The 23,336-nt window shown below is 54.7% G+C and overlaps 3 protein-coding genes across 4 annotated transcripts in view; 2 read left to right on the top strand and 1 right to left on the bottom strand.

Annotated features, from left to right (window-relative positions):
- The window catches only part of LOC130044522 (cytochrome b5 type B), a 267,802-nt gene extending 261,093 nt beyond the window's left edge, over positions 1-6,709 (top strand). The window contains exon 6 of the transcript XR_008795395.1: positions 6,696-6,709. The gene's annotated coding sequence lies outside the window, so the exon portion shown is untranslated. The remainder of the gene's footprint in view (positions 1-6,695) is intronic.
- A 402-nt stretch (positions 6,710-7,111) lies between these two features.
- On the bottom strand, positions 7,112-12,360 carry NOB1 (NIN1 (RPN12) binding protein 1 homolog). 2 transcript variants are annotated; one of them, XM_056137267.1, is made up of 9 exons: positions 12,206-12,360; positions 11,986-12,118; positions 10,423-10,553; positions 10,057-10,128; positions 9,822-9,941; positions 9,548-9,745; positions 9,056-9,153; positions 8,816-8,960; positions 7,112-7,555 (listed from the first exon to the last, which is right to left on the bottom strand). In XM_056137267.1, exons 1-9 carry the CDS (start codon positions 12,266-12,268, stop codon positions 7,286-7,288), a joined length of 1,230 nt encoding a protein of 409 aa, XP_055993242.1. In that variant the 5' UTR covers positions 12,269-12,360; the 3' UTR covers positions 7,112-7,285. The 2 variants fall into 2 exon arrangements, with proteins under 2 accessions (XP_055993242.1, XP_055993240.1); XM_056137265.1 differs by having other exon boundaries at positions 9,822-9,944.
- A 2,481-nt stretch (positions 12,361-14,841) lies between these two features.
- The window catches only part of WWP2 (WW domain containing E3 ubiquitin protein ligase 2), a 113,930-nt gene continuing 105,435 nt past the window's right edge, over positions 14,842-23,336 (top strand). The window contains exon 1 of the mRNA XM_056137260.1: positions 14,842-14,973. The gene's annotated coding sequence lies outside the window, so the exon portion shown is untranslated. The remainder of the gene's footprint in view (positions 14,974-23,336) is intronic.

The raw sequence follows: 23,336 nt of genomic DNA on the forward strand, positions 1-23,336 counted from the left end.
ACAACTGAGCTATAATTCCTGGACCCGAAATTCAACTTTTATTAGTTTTGTGGTCACACCTGGCAGTGCTCAATAGAGCTCATGGAACAAATTGCAATGCTGGGGATCGAACCGGAGTTGGACATGACCAGGCAAGCACCTTAACCCCTGTCCTATTTTTAGACCCCCCCCCAAATTAAAACTTCAATTGAGTAACTTGCCTTTTTATCAGTAATAAAGTTTTCTTTTTTTAAAAAAAAGAAATTTATTATATTTTTCTTTTTGGTTTGGGGGTCACACCTGGAAATCCTTGGGGGTTACTCCCAGCTCTGAGCTTGGGGTCATTCCATGCAGTGATTAGGGGACCATGTGGTATCAAGGGTGCAGGAGTGATGGTGCAGCAGGTAGGACGTTTGCCTTGTATGTGACCAACCCAGGTTCAGTCCCGGCATCCCATATGATTCTCTGTGCGCCACCAGGAGTGATTCCTAAACTCTCTGAGTGCAGAGCCAGGAAGAACTCTTGAGCATCACTGGAGGTGACCCAAAAAGCAAAAGTAGAAAGAAAAAAAACAAAACAAAGTGGTGCCAGGAACTGATCCCAGGCTTCCCAGAGTGGAGTGCTTGCTCAGCCGTTGAACTGTCGGAAAAGTTAGTTCCTTATCAGATACACGTCTCACAAATATTTACTGCTGTTCTCTGGGTTCATTCCCCTGCCCACTTTTTTTGATGGTGTCTTTGAAACCTCTAGCTTTCATTTTGATGATGTCCTCTTGGCCTGTCTTCTCATTGTGGGTGCTTTGGTGTTGTGTTTAAGGAATCATCCACCTGTCTGGAGGTTCCTTTGAAGAGTCTCAGTTTGGAGTTTCTGTGCTTAGGTTTATAACATGCTTGGAAGGACTTTTTGTCTATGATGTGAACTGGGGAATAAAGACCCATTGTAGAGACAAGAAAACCAAGGCAGCAAGCGGTGATGTTGCTTGACCATAGCTCCACAGCTTGTCACTGATGCCCACCAGAACTGGAACTTGAACTCAGCCTCCAGTCGCACTCCTAAGCTTTCCCCTGCTTGCTATCACTCAGAGTCTGAATTCTTGAGTCATATTCCAGGCCTCAGGAGTGAACATGTGGCTCTGAATAGCCTCCTCCTCCAGTCCTACTGGCTTTAATGTGCCAGTATTCAAGACTGTAGAAACCTCTGGAGTGGTAGTGCGGCTGGTGGGGTGCTTGCCTTGCACACGCCGGCCCGGGTTTGATCCTCGGCATCCGTATGGTCTCCTGAACACCATTAGGAGTGACTCCTGAGTGCAGACCCCTGAGCACCACTGGGTGTAGCCCTGAACACCCCACCCCCAAATGTCCTCCCCCCAATAGCATCCCTTTGGTCTTCTCTGAGTTGGCCTCTGCCCAGGAGGGCCTCAAGGGGTGTGAGCTGAGCCCCCCTGGGAGCCGGCGGGTGCCGTGGAGCTGGAGGACCTGGAGGACGCTTCGAGGGTTTGTCTTCATTATCTAGAAAAGAGAAGCAGGGACAGGAGAGTCCCCTGAGGTCCGTGTCCTCCTCCCAATGATCAACACAAACAGCCTCATTAGTTCCCGCTGGGTCCCAAGCCCTGCGCGCAGGGTCCCCAAAGCCCCCCTGCTTTTCTGAGTGGTGTGGCTGGGCTGCATCGAGCGCTCAGAGCTGGTCCAGCTGCTCCTGGAGCTGGATGTCTCATCCTTGGTGAGCCGGTGACCACCCACCCAATGTCCCCGCAGGAACCAGGTTCTCACTCTGCACTCAGGAATTACTCCTGGCAGTGCTCGGGGGAACCATATGGGATGCTGGGGATCGAACCGGTGTCAGCCGTGTACAAACAGGTGCTGTGCTACTGCTCCGGCCTCAGGTCCTCAATTTGAGGAGGTAAAGGAGCCTTCTGCTGTCACCTGCCTGTCCCCCTATCTCAGCACCATCATCTCCGTCTCCTGGTGTATAATCACCCTGAAGTGCTCTCTCTCTCTCTCTCTCTCTCTCTCTCTCTCTCTCTCTCTCTCTCTCTCTCTCGCCGACTGCATTCGGTGGTCTTGCAACACTCCCCCACCCAGGACAGCTGATGCCATGGGCAGACGAAGGAGGAAATGAGGCTGCCAGGCTGGTTGGTTGGTGATCAGTTGCCCTTTATTCCATTCTCCCCACGCGCCTGTTCCAACCTCACTAAGCTCCCCATTCTCATCTGACACTGCCCCTTTCCTGTCTCCTGTCTCTCCTGCTCATCTCTCTGCTCTCCCACTAGCCCTGCAGCCTGGTCTCTCTCTAGTCTCCAACTCCTTGCATTGGGGGTAGCACAATTAACATATGAAAGCCCTTCTTCTGCTCAAGGGCAAAAACACCTCTTAGGGGTGTTTTTCCTCTCCTTAGTCCAACAGCTTAATTGTCACTGTCACTATCCCTGTCCTCCCGTTGTTCATCGGTCATCATCGATTTGCTCGAGTGGGCCCAGTAACATTGTGAGATTTGTTGTTACTGTGTTTGGCATATCGAACACATCATGGGTAACTTGCCAGTCTTTTGCCGTGCAGGCGAGATACACTCGGTAATTTGCCGGACTCTCTGAGAGGGGCGGAGGAGTCGAACTCGGGTCAGCCATGTCAGCTGTGTGAAACACAAACGTCCTACCCGCTGTGCTATTGCTCCAGCCCAACAACTTAATTAACATCTTAATTCTATTTCTTAATATTAGTTGGGGCTGGAGTGATAGCACAGCAGTAGGGCGTTTGCCTTGCGCTCAGCCAGCCCAGCCGAGCAGGGTTCGATTCCTCTGCCCCTCTCGGAGAGCCAGCCAAGCTACCGAGAGTATCTCTCTCGCCTGCAGGGCAAAGCCTGGCAAGCTACCCATGATGTATTCAATATGTCAAACACAGTAACAACAAGTCTCAAAATGGAGACTTTACTGGGCCCTTTGGAGCAATATTAGTTATTTTGTATGGACACAGTAAGAGATACATTAAGCTTGTAGGCTGGATCTCCTGAGGACGGCTCACTTTATATCTCAGACTACCGTGCTCAGACCAGATAAATCTTTTCTAACCCTAGCAGGGTCTTAATTCAGTTGTTACTTTTTGAATCATGACAGAATTTGTCCATGACCACGCTCTTAAGTATTATGGCACTTTGGCGCGGCCCATTTTGATGCCAGGGTAGCTCACAGCTTGCCCTGGGTCCATCCAGTCCCTTATCAGGACCCTGCTTCTGGGGTGCTAGGAAGTAAGGGCAACTGAGGCTTAAGTTGAGAGAACAGATGCCCAGGAGTGAATATCAATTAACTCCCAAGTTACAAAAGCATAGCATTAACTGTCTTCCTGTATCTATAAAAAAGGACATTGCTCTGAATTGACTATGCAAAGGACTTAAGGAGAAGAGAAAAGCAATATTTACAAGTTAACAGAGTCTGATTCGGAGATAAAGGTGATTCACCAGTCGGGGAAGCAGAGCACAAAGAAAGAGGTTACAAGTAAACACAGAGGAATGAGAGCACTGTGGTGGGAGTAACCCAATAAACCTAAGCTCCCTGTGGCAGAAAAGACAAACCAATGTTATCCTACATCCTGGGACACGCGAGACATCCCCAGGTGAGCTGCCCACCTTGGGTACATTCTGGAACTGAGCCACATCCCCGGTGGGACTCAGCGCTATGGGTCACACTGAAATCCCTCTCAGAGGGCAGCTCTGGCCGAGAAGCCTCTTGCCACAGAGCAGAATGTGTCTGGGCTCTGACCAGAGAACTTAAGGCACGGAAGGGCTGGGGGGCGGAGGGGGAAGTTTCTGATGCTGCTTTCTCTCAGGACAAGTCATTCTGCAGTCACCCTGTGATGGCAGTTCACATGTGACTTTGGAGAGCAAACTAAACTAGCAAACAAAAGGAAAAAACCATTTCCTGCCCCACCCAACTGTTTGCTTCAATCTCTGACTCACACATTCTGTGTCTGAAGCTTTTGGAAAGATGCCTGGGAGTCCCCTGGGGGCTTCCAGGAGGTGGCACACCAGGCCCTGCCCATGTCTCCAGGCTGTGAGCCTGTGGTTCAACCTGCTTCCCGTCCTCCTGGTTCTGGAATCAGCCCCCGCCCTTCCAGTTATGTCACGGGGAACTTAGCCTAGAGAGAGCTCGGCTTCAGTGCCTGCAACACCACCCACAGGACCCCGGGTTGTGTTCCAGCACTGCCTGGTGTGGACCCAAGCCCAAATATGTAAATACATGAGCTCACAAACAGTGCAGGATCTTCGCCCTAGATTTTCCAAGTGCTGGGGGTACAAGTCACTAGCAGTCGAGGTCCAGAGATGAGGCTTCCTTTGTTACTCAGTGGACTCTGGGTCAATCCCCGGCATTGCATACCATTCCAAGAAAAATCCAATTGCAGTTCAGGGGCTGATTCAAGGCCCTCCCATCAAAGTGTGGCAGGGAACCCTGGAAGCCACAACGCACGGACGGAAAGAGCAGCGGGGATGCAGGAAGGTTCTGGGGAACTCTGCTATGCAAATCAGTCTCCGTAAAGTGCTGTGGCCTCTGCACGGAATGGAACTGGCTGAGATCAGGAAGTCAGCATAACGATCCTAGACTAAGAAGGGGATTTCAGCCAGAGCTATGAAATTAGCTTTGGCCTTTCCAGGTTTCATGCCTTTCAGCTTCAGTGAGAAACGAGGCAGGGGAGAACTGAACTCTGTTGGGGCTGGAAAGTTCTGCTGGTAGAACCTCCCTCTTTTCTTCCTGCGGTATCCAAGAATCTGAGAGGTAGGTGCAAGAGAATCCACGTCTGGTTGGATCTGGCTGCTCTTCCCCGAGTGACCTGTAGAGGGAGCACCACCATCTTTCTGTGGCCTACTGCAAAAAGTTTTGTGGAAATTTTTTTGGTTTTTGTGTCATACTGGGCGATACTCAGGGGTTACTCCAGGCTCTGCACTGTCCTCCTGTTGTTCATCGATTTGCTCGAGCGGGCCCAGTAACGTCTCCATTGTGAGACTTGTTGTTACTGTGTTTGGCATATTGAATACGTCACAGGGAGCTTGCCAGGCTCTGCCTTGCGGGCGAGATACTCTTGGTAGCTTGCCAGGCTCTCCAAGAGGGGCAGAGGAATCGAACCTGAGTCTGCTGGGTCGGCCGCATGCAAGACAAATTCCCTACCCGCTGGGCTATCACCCAGGAGTTATTGCTGGTGGTGCATGGGGGGGGGGGATCATATGGAACGCTGGGAATTCAAGAGTCGGCTGCGTGCAAGGCAAACACCTTCCCTGCTGTACTATGGTTCCAGCCCCCCAAAAGTCGTTTCTTTACAACCAGGGGCCAGGAATACAGTTCATGGTAAAGCACTTGTCTCCAAGTGTGAAGCCCTGGTTTTATTTCCACACACACACACACACGCGCGCGTGCACACACACACACACACACACACACACACACACACACACACAGTGTCATTGATAGGGCCTGGGGAGATGACTCAGGAGGTGAGGCACTTGCCCTGCATGTGGTTGTGGCAGTAAGGAAGCAGGCAGGGGAGAGGAAGGGCCTCTCCCCGGGGCCTGACGCTGCCCCTTCTGCTCACCACCCGCTGCACGTCACCCGCTGGCAGGCACCCAAGTTTGAATGGGGAGATGGGGAGAGGCAGGGCCCTTTGTGCTCTACGACCCCCACTTGCACATTTGCAGCCTGTAAAACCTTCCCCTGCATGCTCACCAACGATGGATGTGGCCAAGGCTCACACCTCCTAAGGATGAAGCGGGAGGATGCAGGTCTGTGGTCAGTGCCAAAGGGTTTGGTTGGTGGCTTTGCCCAAAGTGAGCCTGGGCAGCTGCTTAGGCAAGCTCAAACTGGGGGTGTGGAGTCACCAAGCTTCAGTGCAGGACCAAGGCCGCAGGAGACAACGCAGCTTTACAAAAGGCTAAATCGGGATCGGATCGAATGAAGTGCAGCCTAAAGCCGAGTACTGGGCAGCTACATCAACAGAGGACCCACAGCATCCCCCTAGGGCTATACACTAGATTCCTCAGCAATGTGACCCTGTGACAGGGTCCAGCAGCCAGATGTGTGAGGCTGAGGAAATGCAGGAGTTAGCTTTAAGGAGCTCAAAGGTAGCACTTTGACTTGGGACCCTTTATGGGGGTGTGGTGGGGGTGGTGGGGGCACACCTGGCAGTGCTTAGGGGTTTTTCCTGCCTCTGCACTCCTGGCAGGGGTTATTTCTGGCAGTGCTTAGGAACCGTATGCGCTGCTGGGGATCTAACCAGGTTGTACTGACGTGAGACAAGTGGCCTACCCACCGTGCATTGTCCAGTTGCCAACGTTTTTAAAGCTTTGTTTTGGGGCCACACCTGGCAATGCTCAGGGCTACCCCTGGCACTGCACTCAGGAATCACTCCTGGTGGGCCTGAGGAACCTTATGGGAAGCTGGGATTGGCTGTGTGACTTACCCACTGTACTATGACTCTGTTAATTTCCCCTGCTCCCCCTTCCCCAAATGCCTCAGAGGGAAAACATCTGGTCGTCACTGTAGGGGCCTATGTGGTATCAAAGTCAGGGGCCAGGAAGGCACCAGGGCCCAAATGGCAGTTTCACTCTTTCATATTTCCTAGTATTTGTTGACAAATAATTCTAAACATGTGATCCCTGGATGGTGCAGTCTTGGGGCCGGGAGTACTGGGCTAATTCACTTTGTGGTCCCACCACTGCCAGCAGTAATCCCTGAACAGAGCCAGGAGTGTCCCCAACCCCACTCGACCTTGAGCCTTCTTGGGTGGGAGTGGTCATAGCAGAGATAAGGCACTTCCCTTGCCTGTAGCCCACTCATGTTCTAACCCCCGTACCATGTATGGCCTCTACTCCCAGCGCGGCTGAACCTGGCTCAATCTCTAGCGTCACATATGGTGGTGCAGAGCCCACCAGAAGCGAGCCCTGAGCACAAAACCAGCCGTTGGCCCAAGTAACCAGAACAAACCCCCATAACAGAAACGCGGCATTAGTCTTCAGGACTAAGATAGTAACAATCTGGAACACACCGAAGCTTGTGAACACATTTATTAGAAATGACACGATCCCTGTTAAGTTCCCCTCAGGGAAGGCTGAGGCCGGCTCTGGGTCCTGCTCTGTGACTCCAGCTCCGTAGCCCAGGGAGGGCCCAGCTGCCACACAAGCCCCCTGAGCACTGGCGGGTGGAGCAGGGCCAGGCTGCTCAGCTCCCTGCCAGGTCTCTGCGGAGGCTCCATGGGGGGTGCGGGGCGGGGGTTGAGCTCCCTGGCCTCTGGCCATGTGATCCAGTCCAGCTGCGGAGGGCAAGTGCCCTTCACCTCTTCTTCACAAACTTTTTCCTGGAAGCGTTGGGATTCAGGCGCCTCCTGCCGGCGCCCAGGGCGCCGTCTCTCACCTGCAGGGTGGCCGAGCGACTGGAGATGTCATTCTCTGCGAAGGGGGACAGCCCAGCGACGTAGTCAGGGGCGAAGACGTCGGTTTTCTGCCGGGCCTTCTGGGACAGGCGCAGTTGTGGGAAGCGCTGGTCCTCCGTGAGGTGAGGGTTGACGGCGTACTTGCCACCTTTGGGCATGGGCAGGGAGTACTGCGGAGGCAAGGGACCGTCAGCGGGGCCGCAGGGCTGACCGGCCAGGCAGTCTCCCGGCCCGGTCCACCACGCAACCTGCACCTCTCTGAGCCCTGACCACTGCTGAGGAGGCAGAATCCCCTGCACATGGCCCTGCCCCTTTTGCAGTGGCAGTGGCAGCACGCTGGAGTAATGCTGGGCACCACACAGACATCAGTATGGGGTCAAGAGCAGCGCGCAGCGGCTGTGGAGGGTAGAACGGACTCTGGGCCGAGCCAGTCAGCCAGGACCCCTCCTGCCACCGGCGGAGAGGAAATAAATGTGCCACAGGCTCTCTGCCCGCCAAAGGCCGAGTCTGTGACCCCTGCCCCGGGTCTGCTGAGGCCCACCGTCCACCAGTGACGAGCGCCTCAGAGACATGCCTCAGTTTGTGACAAGTGAGTCTCGACTGCCCGGGACCCTGTAAAGGCGCAGCTGGCTGTGGGAACAGTCGGAGTCATGGATCCGGCCTGGAGCTGCGGACTTCAGAAGGAAGGACGCAGCCTGCGTGCTCACAAGAAACGCTCCACCAACTTCAGCCCTGAGCCCGGCTAGATGAGGGGTCACAGCTCCTGCCTAGCAGGACCCACCCAGCCACGCCGATGGTCACAACAGTTACTTTACTCCACGTAACTGCAGGAAGCCCGGGCCAGGCCTGCCACAGCTGGGTCAGGCTATAGTCCCGGGATGACACCCCCCACAATGGCGTGGGCCATCACAGGGTGACCAAAGACGTCATCTCCCAAGGCAGCCCCACCACAGTGCCCAACAGGGCCGTGGCACATGCCAGCAGCAGGTGGCCTGGCCCGGACTGAGGGGCAGTCTACAGGGTTACCCACTAAAATACCTCCACGGTTGGGAGCTGAGACCCAAAAACCCACCGCCACCCGCAGGAGCCCTACTGGGGGAGTGTGCACTGGCCTGACCAGGCCGCAGACACAGCAGGGAGGGCGCGTGCCCTGCACACGGTTGACCCGGCCTCCCAGACAGTCCCCGAGTCACACTAGGAAAGATTCCTGAGCAGAGCCAGGAGTAAGCCCGACCACCACCAGGTGGGGCCCAAGAAACAAGTCTTTGCTGAAGAACAACTGTGCGAGAGTAGCCAAAAGCCAAGCCCTGCAGCTGACTCTCAAATGGTTCCGAAAACGCAGACCAAGGATCCCTAAGCAGCCCAGGAGATCCAGGAGGGGCCGGGAAGTGCTGGTTCTCAGGGGGGACCGCTGCCCATGCCCCACTCACCCGCAGGCCGCGTGGGTTCAGCACCTTGGGGTTGCGGGAGAAGTGCATGTGCAGCGTCCCGTCGGCGCCCACGGACACGGACACTTTCTTCAGGGTCCGGTTCCCACAGTGGGGGCAGAACACGCGGCTCATGTCTGACGTTGTCCTGGAGACACAAGGGGGTGGGAGTGGCGGGGCAGGGGTCACCGCAGGCAGCCGGGCCCAGGGGGAAAGGGCTGCAGGGGCCGGCACCTGACGTACCTGAAGCAGCCGTGGCAGCGCAGCACGTAGCTGCGGGCCTCGCGGATGACCATGCCGTCCACCGCCAGCGCGTGCAGCCCCATCCGCAGCAACACATTCTGGAACAACACGTGCAGTAGCTTGCACCCCGCCCAGCTGCCCCCCCACCCAAGCCCTGCTGGGGCCCTGAAGGTGCCTCTCAGACAAGGAGACGGGAGGGGAGATGGTAACAGGCTCAGCCGGGCACTAGACTTGCACCTGACTTCTGTCCCGGGGACCGCAGGTTTCCTAAGCATTGGGTGTGACCCCAAAAATGGGAAAGGGAAAAGACAGATATACTCTAGGACCTTTGGAGAGCAAATCTGGGGCCTCCCACAAAGCAGGGCACAAACAAACAAAAATCCATCACTCTGCCCCTCATGTGCAAACCCCCAGTCCCTGCCACAGAAAAAGGCAACTCACGACAGCGGACCGCCTCCCCCACCCCGCCCTGACCCGGGGCCCAGCCCGCACCTGCATGGCGAAGTCTGTGGTCACGCAGCCCACCCGCACGTCCTGCGGGACGGTGCACTGCCCCAGCTCCTGCTGCACACGCCGGATGTTGCTGGGGGTGATCCATCCACCCCCATCCCCGTCACTGTCCTCATCCTTCCCATCCTCGGAGCCCTCCTCCTCCTCGTCCTCGCTGGCCACGCCATCACCTGCGCTGCCCTGAAACACAGCAGGCGGGGAGGTGAGTGTCTGGGTGGGCGCAAGCAGCAGGCAGAACCATACGCCGGGGCCTCACCAGCAGCTCCTGGAGGTCCTGCTCGATGCTGGGTAGAGGGTTTCTCCAGAACACGAATGAGCTGAACTCCAGCTCCTGGGACTCAGTGGCCGGTTGCCTGGGCTCTGTGGGTTGGCGTGGCTGCTGAGGCCGAGAGATGATATTTAACCCCTGAAAAGTGTTAGGGAGGGAGGGAGAGGACAGAGGTGGCAGGACCGTGCATTCTCTGGGGAGCAGCAGCTGCCCGAGGGCTCACCTTGGAAGGGAGATGGAAGCCGGACACGTGCAGAGGCGTTTCTGGGTGCTGAATGGAGGAGCTCACCGTGACCTGCGGCAGGAAAAAAGGAGAAACGTTGGCAGCACCATGCAAAACCATGCAGCTTGGACATCACTCCCCACCCCACAGCCCCCAAAGAAAAATTCAAAAACACAGACGGGAACAGCCATAGTGCAACAGGCAGGGCGCTTGCCTTGCTCACAAACAACCCCAGCAACCCCCGAGCACTACCAGAGTGATTCCTGAGTGTGGAGCCGGGGGTAACCCGTGGTCATCACTGGGTGTGGCTCCCAAACCAAACCAAAAATCAAATCAAAACAAAACCCAGCAATGCTCCTGTTTTACCTTTTCTGGTTCTTGTTTAAGGTGAGACACCCCCACAAACTCCGCTTCTAGCTGGTAAGTGAGCGCCAGCACCTGGATGTCCGTGGCAGAAAGACTGGGATAGTCTCCTGTTTTCTTTGAAAACTCAGTTACTGCAAACAAGACAGTCCAATTTCAGAGGCAAATGCCAGAAAACCTCTCTGGCTAGCCATGTAAAAGTATGAACAGAACTTATTTTCATTCAATGCCTGATCTTTCTTTGTTTTGACACTGTATTCTCTGCTGTCAAAATTCCTGCCAGGTAGGATTACTGTGACTATCACGCTCCAGCACAAACGAGGAGTTACTCAATGTGAACACAGTGTTTGTAAGCTAGGAGCGTGCCTTCTGCATGTGAGAACGGAAACTCTCCTCTCTCCTAGCTTTAAAATTCTTTGAAAGCCTAACAGTCCACACTGATAGTATGATCAGATTTGAAGATGGGATGGAAAATTCACTGCACCAATAACTGTGGTAGTCTGTGATGAACCCAAAATAGAAGGCTGCCTAGAAATACTGGAATTTCTGTGCATTTATAAAAACAAAACAGCTGGGGCTGGATGATAGCACAGCGGGTAGGGTGTTTGCCTTGCATGTGGCTGACCCGGGTTTGATTCCCAGCATCCCGTATGGTCCCCCAAGCACTGCCAGGAGTAATTCCTGAGTGCACGAGCAAGGAGTAATCCCTATGCATTGCTGGGTGTGACCCAAAAATACAAAAATAAATAAACCACACAGGGTCATGCATCTCTCTTAAAAGAGGAGTTGTGATGCCAGTCACAGTCTGTCTCCTGAAACACCAGACACAAAGGATGAGTCTCCTGCCGCACTGCCTAAAGAAAAGCAGGCTGTGGCCCTTTCCTAAAAAACCAGGCGCTACTCAGAGCAGCTACAACTTAGCGGGCATTTACTATGACCAAATCCCAAGAACCACTAGTAGTATTTCCGCAGACATATTGAGAAATCTTAACCTAGGGATGGGGACACGGTCCAAAGGGCTGGAGCCCCCAACCAAGCAGCAGTTCCAGAATACACATGGTGTGGACCAGAAACAGAACCGAGAGGGCACAGCGGGCCAGCTGTCAGAGCAAGGACTCCAAGTCACGAGCTGAGGGTGCTGGACAGTGTCCTCGAGCTGGACACCTGGGCTCTCTCCCGGGCATCATCGCTCAGAGTCTTAACAGGAGATCAGAACGGATTCCTGAGCCCAGGGATAACGGATTTCGTTCCCTTTCGGGATTCACGCCAGGTCCAAACAGCCACTTCCTTCCGATCTGAGGCTAGTAAACACCCCGCCCCACGACCGCCTTCTGACACACGCAAAACCAAGGGGCCGGAGTTTGGGAGCTGATGCAGGTGCCGAGACTGCAGATGCTGCGAGCTCGGCGTCCAGGGCCAGGTCGGGGATCCGGGCCGCCGTCATTCGTCCCACGGCGAGGCCGAGATCCAGGACTCCTGGTCCAGGACGCTTTCGTGCCCTCACGACCTCCCCCGGCTGCGGGTGAAGCCCCCCGAGCCCAGCCCCGTGTGGGCAGCGACACTCACCCAGCCGTATGTACTCCGGGAAGGGCTCCTTGAAGTGCAGTTCGTAGGGCAGGACGGCGAGCCGCCGGCGGGTGGCCCGGTCCCGAATCTCGCGCACCACCTCCCGGATCGTGTAGATGTTCTTCCCGATATCCTGCGGGGAGACGGGTCCAGCTCACTCCTGCCCCACTCCCGGGGCTCCTCCCTGGGCCGCCCCCCAGCGGCTGCCCTCTCCCGGGACCTGCAGAGCCACGTCCCGCAGGAAAGCCCCCGCATCCGCAACAACGTGCTCCACCGGCGCCATCTTGGCCGCGTCTGTGCGGCCGCACGCATGCGCGCGCGTGCGCACGACGCCAGTTCCGCCCCGATTTCGGCCTCGGAGGCGGGACCAGCCGTGCAGCTCCGCCCCGATTCCGGCCTCGGAGGCGGGACCTGCCATGTAGCTCCGCCCCCGACTCTCTCGGAGGCGGGACTAGGCCTGCAGCTCCGCCCCCAGTTCCTGGGCTTCGGAGGCGGGACCAGCCGGGCGCATGCGTGCAGTCGCCTCGCGCCCTGGAAGAACCCCCCCAACCATGGGAACGCCTGTGCAGGCACCGCAGCATCCACAGTACAGCGTCTTCTTGACGTTTGCACATGGGCGTAAAAACGGGCACAGCGTTAAAAGTCGGCCGGTACAGCCATCCTGATTTAGTGATCGCAATGGTTCTAAGTTTACTTTTGTTGTCTTTATTTGGGGGCCGCACCCTGAGATCCTCAGGATCCTACTCCACCAGGCTCTGTGCTCAGGAGTCACTCGTGCGGTGCTTGGGAGACCAATATGCAGTGCCAGTACTGCTGTATAGGCACCCCGACTTCATTTCGAGCCATTGGGGCCTAGAGTCTATGCCTTATTTACTTCGATATCTTCTACCTCCGTGCTTCCCCCCCCCCCCCCCAGGAAAGCCAGGCAGGGAATGTGCTGGCAGATAATTCTTTGCTAGCACAAGGAATCTAACTGGAGGGATATTAGCTGACGTCTAAGTTCCTTTTCAAAACAGATTCTCTATGAGATCTTGTCTATCAGAACGTCATGTTGACAAAGTTCGTCTTTTTAAAAATCTTTTGGCCACATCCACCTGTGCTCAAGGGTCACTCCAGGTGGGTCATACCGGGCAGTGCTCAGAGATTACTCCTGGCAGGTCTCAGGTAACTGCATGGGATTCCGGGCATCAAATCTGGGTCAGCCATGTGCAAGGCAAGTGACCTACCTACTGTACTATTGTTCTTAACCTTGATGACTCTGTGTGGCACATATCCAGCTGTGCTTAGGACTTACTCCTAGATCTGTGCTCAAGGATCATTCCTGATGTACTCGAGGACATATGGGGTAATGGGATCAAACCCCAGTTGGCCACATGCAAGGCAAGTGCCTTAACCCATGTACAATCTCTCCAGCCCCTTGATAACTTGTTGATAAAGGATGACAAATAGGATCCAATAGGCTATGCCATAAAGCCAAGTTGTGTGGTAGGTCTGTCATTAGATTTGTTTAATGACACTGATGTACGCTGAGACATCGTCTAAGGATGCTTTTCTCCCAACACATCCTCACTCAGTGACGTGAGTGCACATACATGCAGAGACTCATACAGAGGGAGACTGTGCCAAGCATGGCCCATGTATCGTGCTTTGCCTCAGTTCTTTTCCACATCCTGCTCAGTGCCACCAAATCAAGGAGACCTTCCCTAATTGCTCCACAATAAAGATGGTAGAACTTGCGTTGATAGAACTAAAAAAACAAACGGTTTAGTAATTCTCTGGATGGAATGCATGTAGGGTTTAAGGTTTTAAAGGAGGTAGATAAGTCATCTCCTGGATTTGAAATGTGAACAGGAAGAGTAGAGACTAGAGAGATTTCATCTGTACACATAAGAGGGCCCACCAAAGGCAAAGACGTTAGAATAATTAATGCACAGAACTTTAAATTAATTAGCTATTTGTATTAATTTTACTGGTAACTATAAATGAAAAATTATTTAACTTGTCAATGGGGTTGGGGTGGTTATGCAGAAGGTTGAGTGCATGCTTTGTTTGCTGGAGCAGAGTAGACAGTGGGCTGGCTCCATTGCAGCATAAAAAAAATGTTCACTTAAAATGGGTTTCTTTTAATTCGTAACCTTTATTTGGGGGGTGGGGGCACACCTGGCGGTTCTCAGGGGTTACTCCTGACTGTACACTCAGGACTTACTCGGGGCGGTGCTCAGGGGGCCGCATCCTCCGCGTGCAAGGCAAATACCCTACCGACTGTGCTCTCTCTCCGGGTCCTTAAATCTACCCTTATGAGCTGATTTTGTGTTGGACACGTTCTGAAGACCATCTATTGTTGTCGCAAGGACAGAGACTCCATTCACCACGGCCGTGCTCTTGGCGTTTCTGGAGCCTAGTATGCTGTCTGATACATCGCAGGCGTAGGTATGCTGGGCTTAGCAAAAAACAAAACAAAACAAAAACAAAAACAAAAACAAACCACCAGCTGCCCGATGAGGCTTTGGTAGACATGAGCATTCACATACATATGTCTCACGCAGCATCGGGGACATACAGCTTACGGGCGAGTCGATCTGGAAGCCAGCTGCACCTGGGCGAACTGTGTATGTCACCTGTCGGACCTGCCAAGCGGTTGATGCGGAAAAGGCCTCTTGCCACCTGTCCGTGGGGAGACCGGCGGCCTCCGGGTTGGACCGGAGGCACCACCGGGGCGCTCGGCGGAGCCTCGGCGTATTCGCCGGCGCGGGGCTCGGGCGGCGAGCGCGAGGCCTCCGGGTTCCGAGGGAAAAGCGGCCCAGGACGCCCGGCGGCGGCGGCGGCGGGGCGCGCGCGGAACCGGCCCTCCTAGGTGGCCCACACCTGCGGGCCGGCCAGCCTCTTCCGGGTCAGGTGACCGCGCGCGGCCACGTGACCCGCGCCGAGTGCGGGCGGTGCAAGGCGGAAGTGGCCGAGGAGTTGGCGCCGCCGGTGTGGCCGCGGCAGGTAGCGAGCGGCGGCGCGGGGGGCGCGGCGGGCGCGCGGGGCGGGCGGGCCGGGCCGGGGGCGGGGGGCGGCGGGCGGCGCGGCCGGGGCCGGGGGGGGGGGGCGGCGGGGCCCGGGCGCCGGGGGGCGGCGGCTTCCTGTGGGAGGGGCCTGGCTGGCGGTTCCGGCCTCCGAGGAGGGGTGTCCCGGCTCCCGCCTGCCGGTGCGGGGTGGGTGCGCCGTGCGCGGGTGGGGGACCGGGGTGGGGGGGCTGGAGGGGCGGTGACCCGGGGAGGGTTGGTGGTCGGTGGGTGGGGGTCGCAGGGCAGGGGAGCCAGGGCGGCGGGCCGGGGGTCGCGAGGGGAGGGCGCAGACCGGTTGCAGGGGGAGCCGCGCCACCTCCCCCCACGCCCCCCCAGCGCACGGGCTTTGCAAACGCAGCCGCTCGCAGACTTGCACGTCGGGCCCCTGCAGTTTTGAAACTTCTGGAGGGCTCCCCGGATCGTCAGCGCCGTGCTTCCGTCACACCCACTTACCCGCCTGGGGAGGAGGGTGTTTCCACTTGTGGGGCATCTGAGCCCTCCGGCTCTTCTTTCTCTGACCTGGTCTCCGTCCCCAGATCACATCAACTTGGAGACTTAAGAGAAAGTCGGCGGGCGCGCAGCAGTGTCCACGCGCGACTTAGCCTGCCGGCCGCGGTGCCCACGACCTCGGCCAGGTGCGGGGGAGTGAGTGTGTGTATGTGTGTATGTTGGGGGGCGGGGGGAGGCGAGCCTCGCCGAAACCTAGGACAGGTGGCTGCGACTTTGTGTGACTTTTCCTCTTTTCTTTTCAGTCTAAATTATTCAGCCGCCCCGGCCATAGGGATTGCTTATCTGCACGAGCTGTCCCTAGGTAGGGTGACTCGAGAGGTCTGCGTTGTGTTGCTTGGGACCGTGACGCAGGCGGTGATTTTGAGATTAAACACCCGTGTCGAGGGCTGTTTCTCGTCTTGGGCTGCTTGTGAGCTGACATGTCGGAAGGGAAATGGGTGTCACTGATGCACCGGGACACGCTGGATGTCCAGACTCGGCCTTGGCTGGAGCCAGTGCCATTGGGAGGGTTCTAGGTTAGGGAAACACTGGTACTCTGCAGATGTATTACGGGCGTCAGTGTGTTTGGGTTGTTTGGGGGAATGTCAAACTAGGAACTTTTGGAGCGTCCCCGTGAGTTAGGCTGGGAGATATTATTCTTACTTCACGGTGAATAAACAGTCCTTTGAGCGACGACTTGGTTTTGCTCTCTTTCTTGTTTACCGGTCTCCTTTTCCTGCAAATCTCTCAAGGGCACAGTTCTTGTTTGTCTACTTACCTTAGTGCCCAGCAGGTTGTGGGCACTTGGTTCATGCTTGGTGAAGAAAGGGATTCCTGAAGGTTACGTAGCTGGAAGTGAAGACCTCTGGGTTTAAAGCAAGCCCTAGCTCCTGTCATAAAAGCTCGAAGTTTACAGCCATCCATGCGTGCTTAGGGCTTTCTCCTGGCTCTGTGCTCAGGGAGCGGCTCAGGGGTCACTCCCTGTGGGGTTTCGGGGCATCGAATCTGGGTCATGGAAAAAGGCCTAGGTTGTCGCCTCAAGCCCTTGTACATTCTCCTCAGGAGCTCCTACCAACAGCTCTTGTAATACACACCACTCTCTGGGCTGGTTGGTACTGTCCCTGTTGAACAGATGAAGAAACCGAGGCCTAGTGAAGGTCTTGCTTTCAATTCTAGAAGAAGGGAATAGTTAAACAGAAGCACAAGCCCAAATCCAGACTTAATTTTTTTTTTTTTTTTGCTTTTTGAGTCACACCTGGCGATACACAGGGGTTACTCCTGGCTTTGTGTTCAGGAATTACCCCTGGCAGTGCTCAGGGGACCATATGGGATGCTGGGAATCGAACCCGGGTCAGCCTCATGCAAGGCAAATGTCCTACCCCCCGCTGTGCTATTGCTCCAGCCTCCAGACTTATTATTTTTTTAATTTCTAAAGAATTGTTGTGCCTTTGCCAGCAGTGCTCTGGGGACCATGCCGTACAAGGGATCCAGCCTGGGCATCCTGAAGGCAAAGCCTGTGGTCTGTCTGGCCTTTTAAGCTATCTCTCCAGCCCTAAAGTTTTATTTTCGGTTTTGTGTGGTTCCCCCCCCCACCCCCCCATCATACCTGGCGCTGTTCAGGGAACCGTATGTGGTGCTGGAGTTGGAACCCTTGCTATGTGCAAGGCAACTCTGCCTTAACACCTGTGTTGTCTCTCCAGCCCCTTAGAATATGTTTGATTTATTTATATTTCTGGTGATACTGTGAATCAAACTCAGGACCTCACTTTCACAAGGCCTGCTGTCTATCTCGAAGCTGCATCCTCAACCACAAGTTTTTTTTTTTTTTTGCTTGTTATCTGTGATCAAACCTGGGTTCTATACTATACATACATACAGACAGGGTATGTGCTCTAATGCTATGACACATCTGGTTCCGAAAGCTTCTTTAAAAATTTTCTTTGTCATACACACCTCTGTATGGGTGGTGGGGGGAGGTCACTGTTTGTCATGAGTTGCTCCCAGTGCTCTCAGAGTACCATGTGGTGCCGGTGGTGTTCTACCCTCAGCCCACTGACATCTCTCTCTGACCCTTAAGTTTTACCTTTAAAAAAACATTATTTTTTTCCAGGGCCAGAGATAGCTCAGTAGGTGAGATGTTTGCCTTGTATGCAGCAGACACAGGTTTGATCTCTGGCACCCCACGTGGTGCCCCAATGCGTCCCAGGAGTGCTCCCCAAGCACAGAGCCAGGAGTCTGAGTACAGCAGAACGGGACCTCAAAATTTAAAACCTTGTTTCAAGTATCAAAAGTGTGACGATTGTGAGTGTTGAATGCAAGTGAAGTTCAGAAAACCCTCCATTTTCTCTGCTGCCCCTGGGAAAAAGGTTTTTCGCTTTGCGCCTTGAATATTCAAAAGTGCCTGGATTGTGCTGGGCAGTGCTCTCGTGTTGTGCTGGCCAGCATGGTGGTCACTAGCCATGGGGCTCTGTTGTGCTCTGGAGATATGTATGGGTATGAAACACTGGACTTTTGAAGACTAGGTAAAAAGGTTAAATCTCTCTGTTTTTTAGGAGGAACTGGGGCCTCACCTGGCAGTGCTCAGGGCTTATTTCTGACTGAGTGCTCAGGGACCCACTCCTTGTAGGACTTAGGGGACCCTACCAGGAATTAGACCCACGTAGGCCATGTGCAAGGTAGGCACCTTACTCTCTGTACCATCTCTTGGGGCACCCAGTTTTATGTCTGTATACTTACAGCCACACACACACACACACACACACACACACACACTTATTTGCATGCACCCAACTTGAATTTGACTTCTCACACCACGTATGGTTTCATTAGCCCCACCAGGGGTGATGCCTGAATCCGAGCCAGGAGTAAGCCCTGAGCACTGTTTTGAAGTGATTTTTTTTTTTTGAAGGCCAAGGCTATAGGATAGTGGCCGAGCAGACTTTACATGTGTGAGGGACTGGCTTCAGTCCCTGGTAACCCCCTCCCGCCCCCCAACAATCAAAAGCGTTTTTAATTTTTTTTTGACAAGCCATTCCTGGTGGTACTCAGGGCTTCCCCCTGACTCTCTACTCAGGGATCACTTCTGGTGGGCTCAAGGGGACCATATGGGATGCCAGGGATGGAACCCGGGTTGACTGTGTGCAAGGCCAGCACCTTACCCATGGTGCCATCGCTATGTCTTCCCTAATAAGTGGATTTTTTAGAAAGAGAACATTGTGCTGGATGATGCTGTTGTAAACACTGGTACTGTAGGGCACCAGAAAGTCCTACTCTGCAGCTCAGCCAAGGAGCTCAGTGGGCAGAACCCCCCCCCCCCAGCTAGACCCCTGCTGTGTTGCAGTGGGGGAGGTTGGGGAGGGCAGGGACTGGGCTGCAGGGAGAGCAGGTCCCGGGTCAGTGCCTGCCCTGTGGGTGAGTGGGCATGTGGGTGTCCAGGCAGAGGAAAGGCCAGGCCAGTGGCACCGAGGAGGAGGCGTTGGGGCTGGAACAGTAGCATAGAGGGTTGGGTGTTTGCCTTGTACATGACCCACCTGGGTTCTGTCCCTGGCACCACCTACAATCCCTGGAGCTCTCCAGGAGTAACAGAGTGCAGAGCTAAGTAAGCCCTGAGCACCACCAGTTCTGGTCTCCAAATTAAAAAGAAAAAAAATTCAGAACAAACAGGGAGCATTCCCAGCGTGGTTTCGGGCCAGCCGAGGGACCAGTGTGTCCTGAGAGGCCGGAACAGGGCCAGGCAGTGGAGGTGGTCAAGGTCACAGCACTGTTGGGGGGTAGGGAGAGAGATTTGGGCCGTCACGATAAGAATGGGGGTCTTTGCTCTAGAGGAGTCGGGTCCTCTGGAGGGTTTTGAACAGTGGAGGGGACATAGTCCGTTTGCCGAATGGAGACAGTAAGGTGGACCCAGGCATGGGGACGAGGTTCGAGCAGTAGCTCAGTGAGGAGGTCCCGGGGTCCAGCATGGAGCAGGCCAGCCATCGGGGTGAAGGGTGAGCGGAGCTGTGGAAGGAGCCAAGAGTGAGCATTGGTCTCGGGCATGGAACTGGAGGATTTCATCCGCCAAGGCCGGGCCGGCAGCACAGGGATGCCAGATTCTTTCCCACTGTGCCTGTTGGGACCCAAGGCGGGTGGTGTGGGCACGAGCCCAGATGCTAGGCGAGGACACCGTGGCGCCAGGCGTCTGAAGACTCACGAGCGCTTCTGGTCTGGAGTGACGTTGCAAAACAAGCGCTCCGTTTATGTTGCTCTTCCTGCAGGCGTTTTCAGGACAGCAAAACCCATCGTGTGTCCTGGGACCTTGGTTTGCTTCTTATCTAAAGGCCCTTTTGAAAACCACAAGCTAATGGGTTTCTCTTGGCTCAAAGGACGCGGTTCTTCCAAGTGTGCGTCTTTGGTGCTGGACTCAGCCGAGTGTCAGTTTCTGGAACTTTCTGGGCTGGTTAAGCAACTCAGAGGCCTCCAAGAGGATGGGAAAGAGCCAGCCAGGGATCCAGGGCAATGGTTTTCTAAGGTTCAGAGTCGCTGTTTCCTCTACCTTGTAGTGGGTGCCCCTCTGGCTTCAGATCGTGTGCAGAGCGACCTGGCTGGGGTGATGAGCTAGATCGGCGAGCCGTGATTTGAATCCTGGTCTCCTGACCTGCCGACATCCATCAGAGACTGGGTAGGGCCCGGGAGATGGGTCAATGGGCAGAGCACAGGCTTTTCCCATAGGAGGCCCCGTTTGGATCTCTGGCACCCTCTAATCCCCCAGTTCTGCTGGGAGTGACGCCAGCACAGAGCCAGGAGTAGCCCCCGAGCCAGGCCGGGAGTGTGGGGCTGGGAATTGAACCCAGGGCTTCCCGTATACAAGGTATATGCCTCAGTCACACCTTTGAGCTGCCTTCCTCCCCCACCCAACTTCACTGCCACCTTTTGATTTGGGGCCCGTACCTGGTGGTGCTCAGGGACCATTCATGGCAGTGATGGGGGTCGCTCCCAGCAGTACCCAGGGGACCATGTGGTGCTGGGGATCACCAAAAGCAGGTCGCCCAGCCTGTCGTGACCCTGCGCTGCTGAATCCCAACCCAGCTTGCCGGGAGCTGTTCTCGACTGACTCTGGGCTCCCACAGACGCTGGGATTCCTGGGAGGTTGGAACGAGAGCGAGGGTCTTGTTTCTCTAGGAAACAAACCAACTGGAGGCCTTTCAGTCGGATGTGGTGCCCTGCCCTAGCCCCTCTCCCTGGTGTGCGGAAGCTGACTCACGTCCAGCGTTGATACCTCCTTCTAGGAAAGTACCAAGTACCAACACTTGGCAGCCCTGACCTCGGGCAGGTCCTCTTCCTGTGTGACCCCGGCCGTTGGCTTCCTGTTTTGCCCCAAGACCCGCCTCCCAGACTCTTATTCGTAGCCTCTGAGCCCACTGTGCTTCCAGCGGGACAGCTCCTACGCCCGCCTGCCCGCCCTCTGTCTGTGTGCTCGGTCTTTGTTTGAACGGCCCTTGGCAGAGCTTGGTTCCATTTGATTGTTTTTCAGTATGGGCCTTTGGAGAATGGGAAGTAACTCGATGCTGGGCAGAGGCAGGAGGCCAGGAAGGAAGCCTTGATGTTGGAGAGAACTGGACAAGCATGAGAGCGTGGCGGGAAGGTGGGATGTTCTCAGCAGAGCCTTGTCTTCCAGGAGTGGGTGCTGGGAGGGGGGGGTAGCGGCGTAAATTGGAGCCCTGCCTGTGTCTGCAACTGGCTAATGGCTAACCGAGTCAGACGCCTGGAATCGAGGTGCTGGTGAGTGGCCTGGACTCTTGCTTATATGCTTTACTGGACCTTTCTTACGGGATCGGGGTTCAGTAATTTTTTTTTATTATTGGGGAAGTGGAAGAGGGCCCACAACCCAGCAGTACCGAGGGCTGATTCCCGGCTCTGCACTTAGGGGTCACTCCTGATGCTGCCAGGGACTGTGTGGGATGCCAGGGATAGAACCCTGATTGGCCATCTGCAAGGCAAGTGTCCTCCCCGCTGTGCTGTTGTGCCAGTCCCATCGGTCCAGTTTCTTAGTTCAAAGTCTTAAGAACTAGCTTAGGGGCCGGAGTGATAGGATAGTGGGGAGGGTGTTTGTCTTGCACGCGGCCGACTGGAGTTCGATCCCTGGCATCCCTTATTGTTCTCCAAGCACCTCCAGGAGTAATTTCTGAATATAGAACCAGGAGTAAGCCCTGAGCATTGCTGGTATATGCCTAATTAATTTCACCCCAAATTAAGAAAATCCCCAAAACTAGGGGCCTTGAGAGAAATTGTGCGGTGGGGTGAGCAGTTACCTTCTACACACCCCACCCAGGTTTGACCCCAGTCCACGCTAAGAGGTCCCCTGAGTCCCGCCAGGAGTGATTCCTGAGTGCAGAGCCAGGAGTAAGCCCTGAGTGCCGCTGGGTGTGACCCTCCCCCCCCCCCCCCAAAGCAAAAGCAAAAACAAAACCCTCCAGGTTTAAGTGTGTACATTCCCCAGTGCTTGTTCCTGTTTTTCAGATTTCACTCCTTTGGGTGTTTGTGTCTCTGCCCCCACCGAATTTTTGGTAGAGCTGTTTCTCTCAAGTTATTTTGGCTGCAACCATTTTTGACATGGATTTTTCTGTCATGACACAACACATGTATGTATAAAAATACAGTAGAGTCAACTTTATATGGAGTCAACTTTCTAGGTATAATGTACTCACAGGCTGTCCTGAATTGCATTTCTCTTAAAAAAGGGCTTGTAGTCTAGAGAGATAATACAGGGCGAAGGCACTTGCCTTGCACGCAGCCAAACCTGGATCAAATCCCAGGCACCACATGTGGTCCCTCGAGCACTGCCAGGAGTAGCCAGGAATAACCCCCGAGTACTGCCTGGTGTCTCCCCAAAGCAAAAATTAATAAATGAATGAATGAATGAATGATAGAAGTGCTTCTGAAGGCAGGGAGATAGCTCCAAAGAGCTGGCACCACTGCCTGGCACGCAAAGGACCTCCTGAGTTGGGGGTCCCCCTGGTGGCCCCTGGCACCTCTGGGGGACTCTTGAAGTGACAAAACCCAATCACTGAAGACTTGAGTATGCGAATTCAACTCGGTGGCATTTATTTGGAAGGAATTTTGGGTTTTGGTTCCCTATCCCGTCCCTGGGTGGGGTGGCACCTGGGTCTGGGGTAACGGTCAGCTCAGCAGATGTGCCTGGGAATGGTTTCCCCAGCCAAGATCGGTCAGTGGTGTCTTGCTGACAGAATGTGGGACGGACAGACAAAACTGAATACTTTGAACTTGGGTCACTGTTCACGACAAATGACTTGTTCTTGTGAAGAGGCATTGGAGAACGAGAGAGAATGTGGCGGTTTTTCCTGCTATTCCTCCAGCTTCCCTGGGTGACTTTAGGTCTTCTGAGCCTTCCTTAGAGTTTATCTGATTGATTTTTGCTCCGGGCCGTGAAATGCAGATCAAGAGGTTTTATCTTTCCCCCAAGGAACAGGCCACTTGGGGGCTTTCTTGCAAATTCTGTCTCTGGAGTTTAGACCAAAGGCTAAACCAGCTCAATGAGGAGCGAGTTAAAGCATCACTATAGATTAAAAAAAAAAAATTGTTGTTTACAAGTCATGCTTGTAAATCATGGAACTCTTACTTTCATTGCTTTAGCCCCAGTTACTGAAAGACCCAAGGCTGAGTTTGTTGTTGTTGTTGTTGTCGTCGTTGTTTATTTGATTTTCTGTTTTTTTGGCCACAACCAGAGGTGCTCAGGGGTTACTCCTGGCGCTGCACTCAGGAATTACTCCTGGCAGTGCTGGGGGGAACCATAAGGCATGCCGGGGATCGAACTGG

Source organism: Sorex fumeus, unplaced genomic scaffold (genome assembly GCF_029834395.1).
Source record: "Sorex fumeus unplaced genomic scaffold, SorFum_2.1 ptg000122l, whole genome shotgun sequence".
Lineage (NCBI taxonomy): Eukaryota > Metazoa > Chordata > Mammalia > Eulipotyphla > Soricidae > Sorex > Sorex fumeus.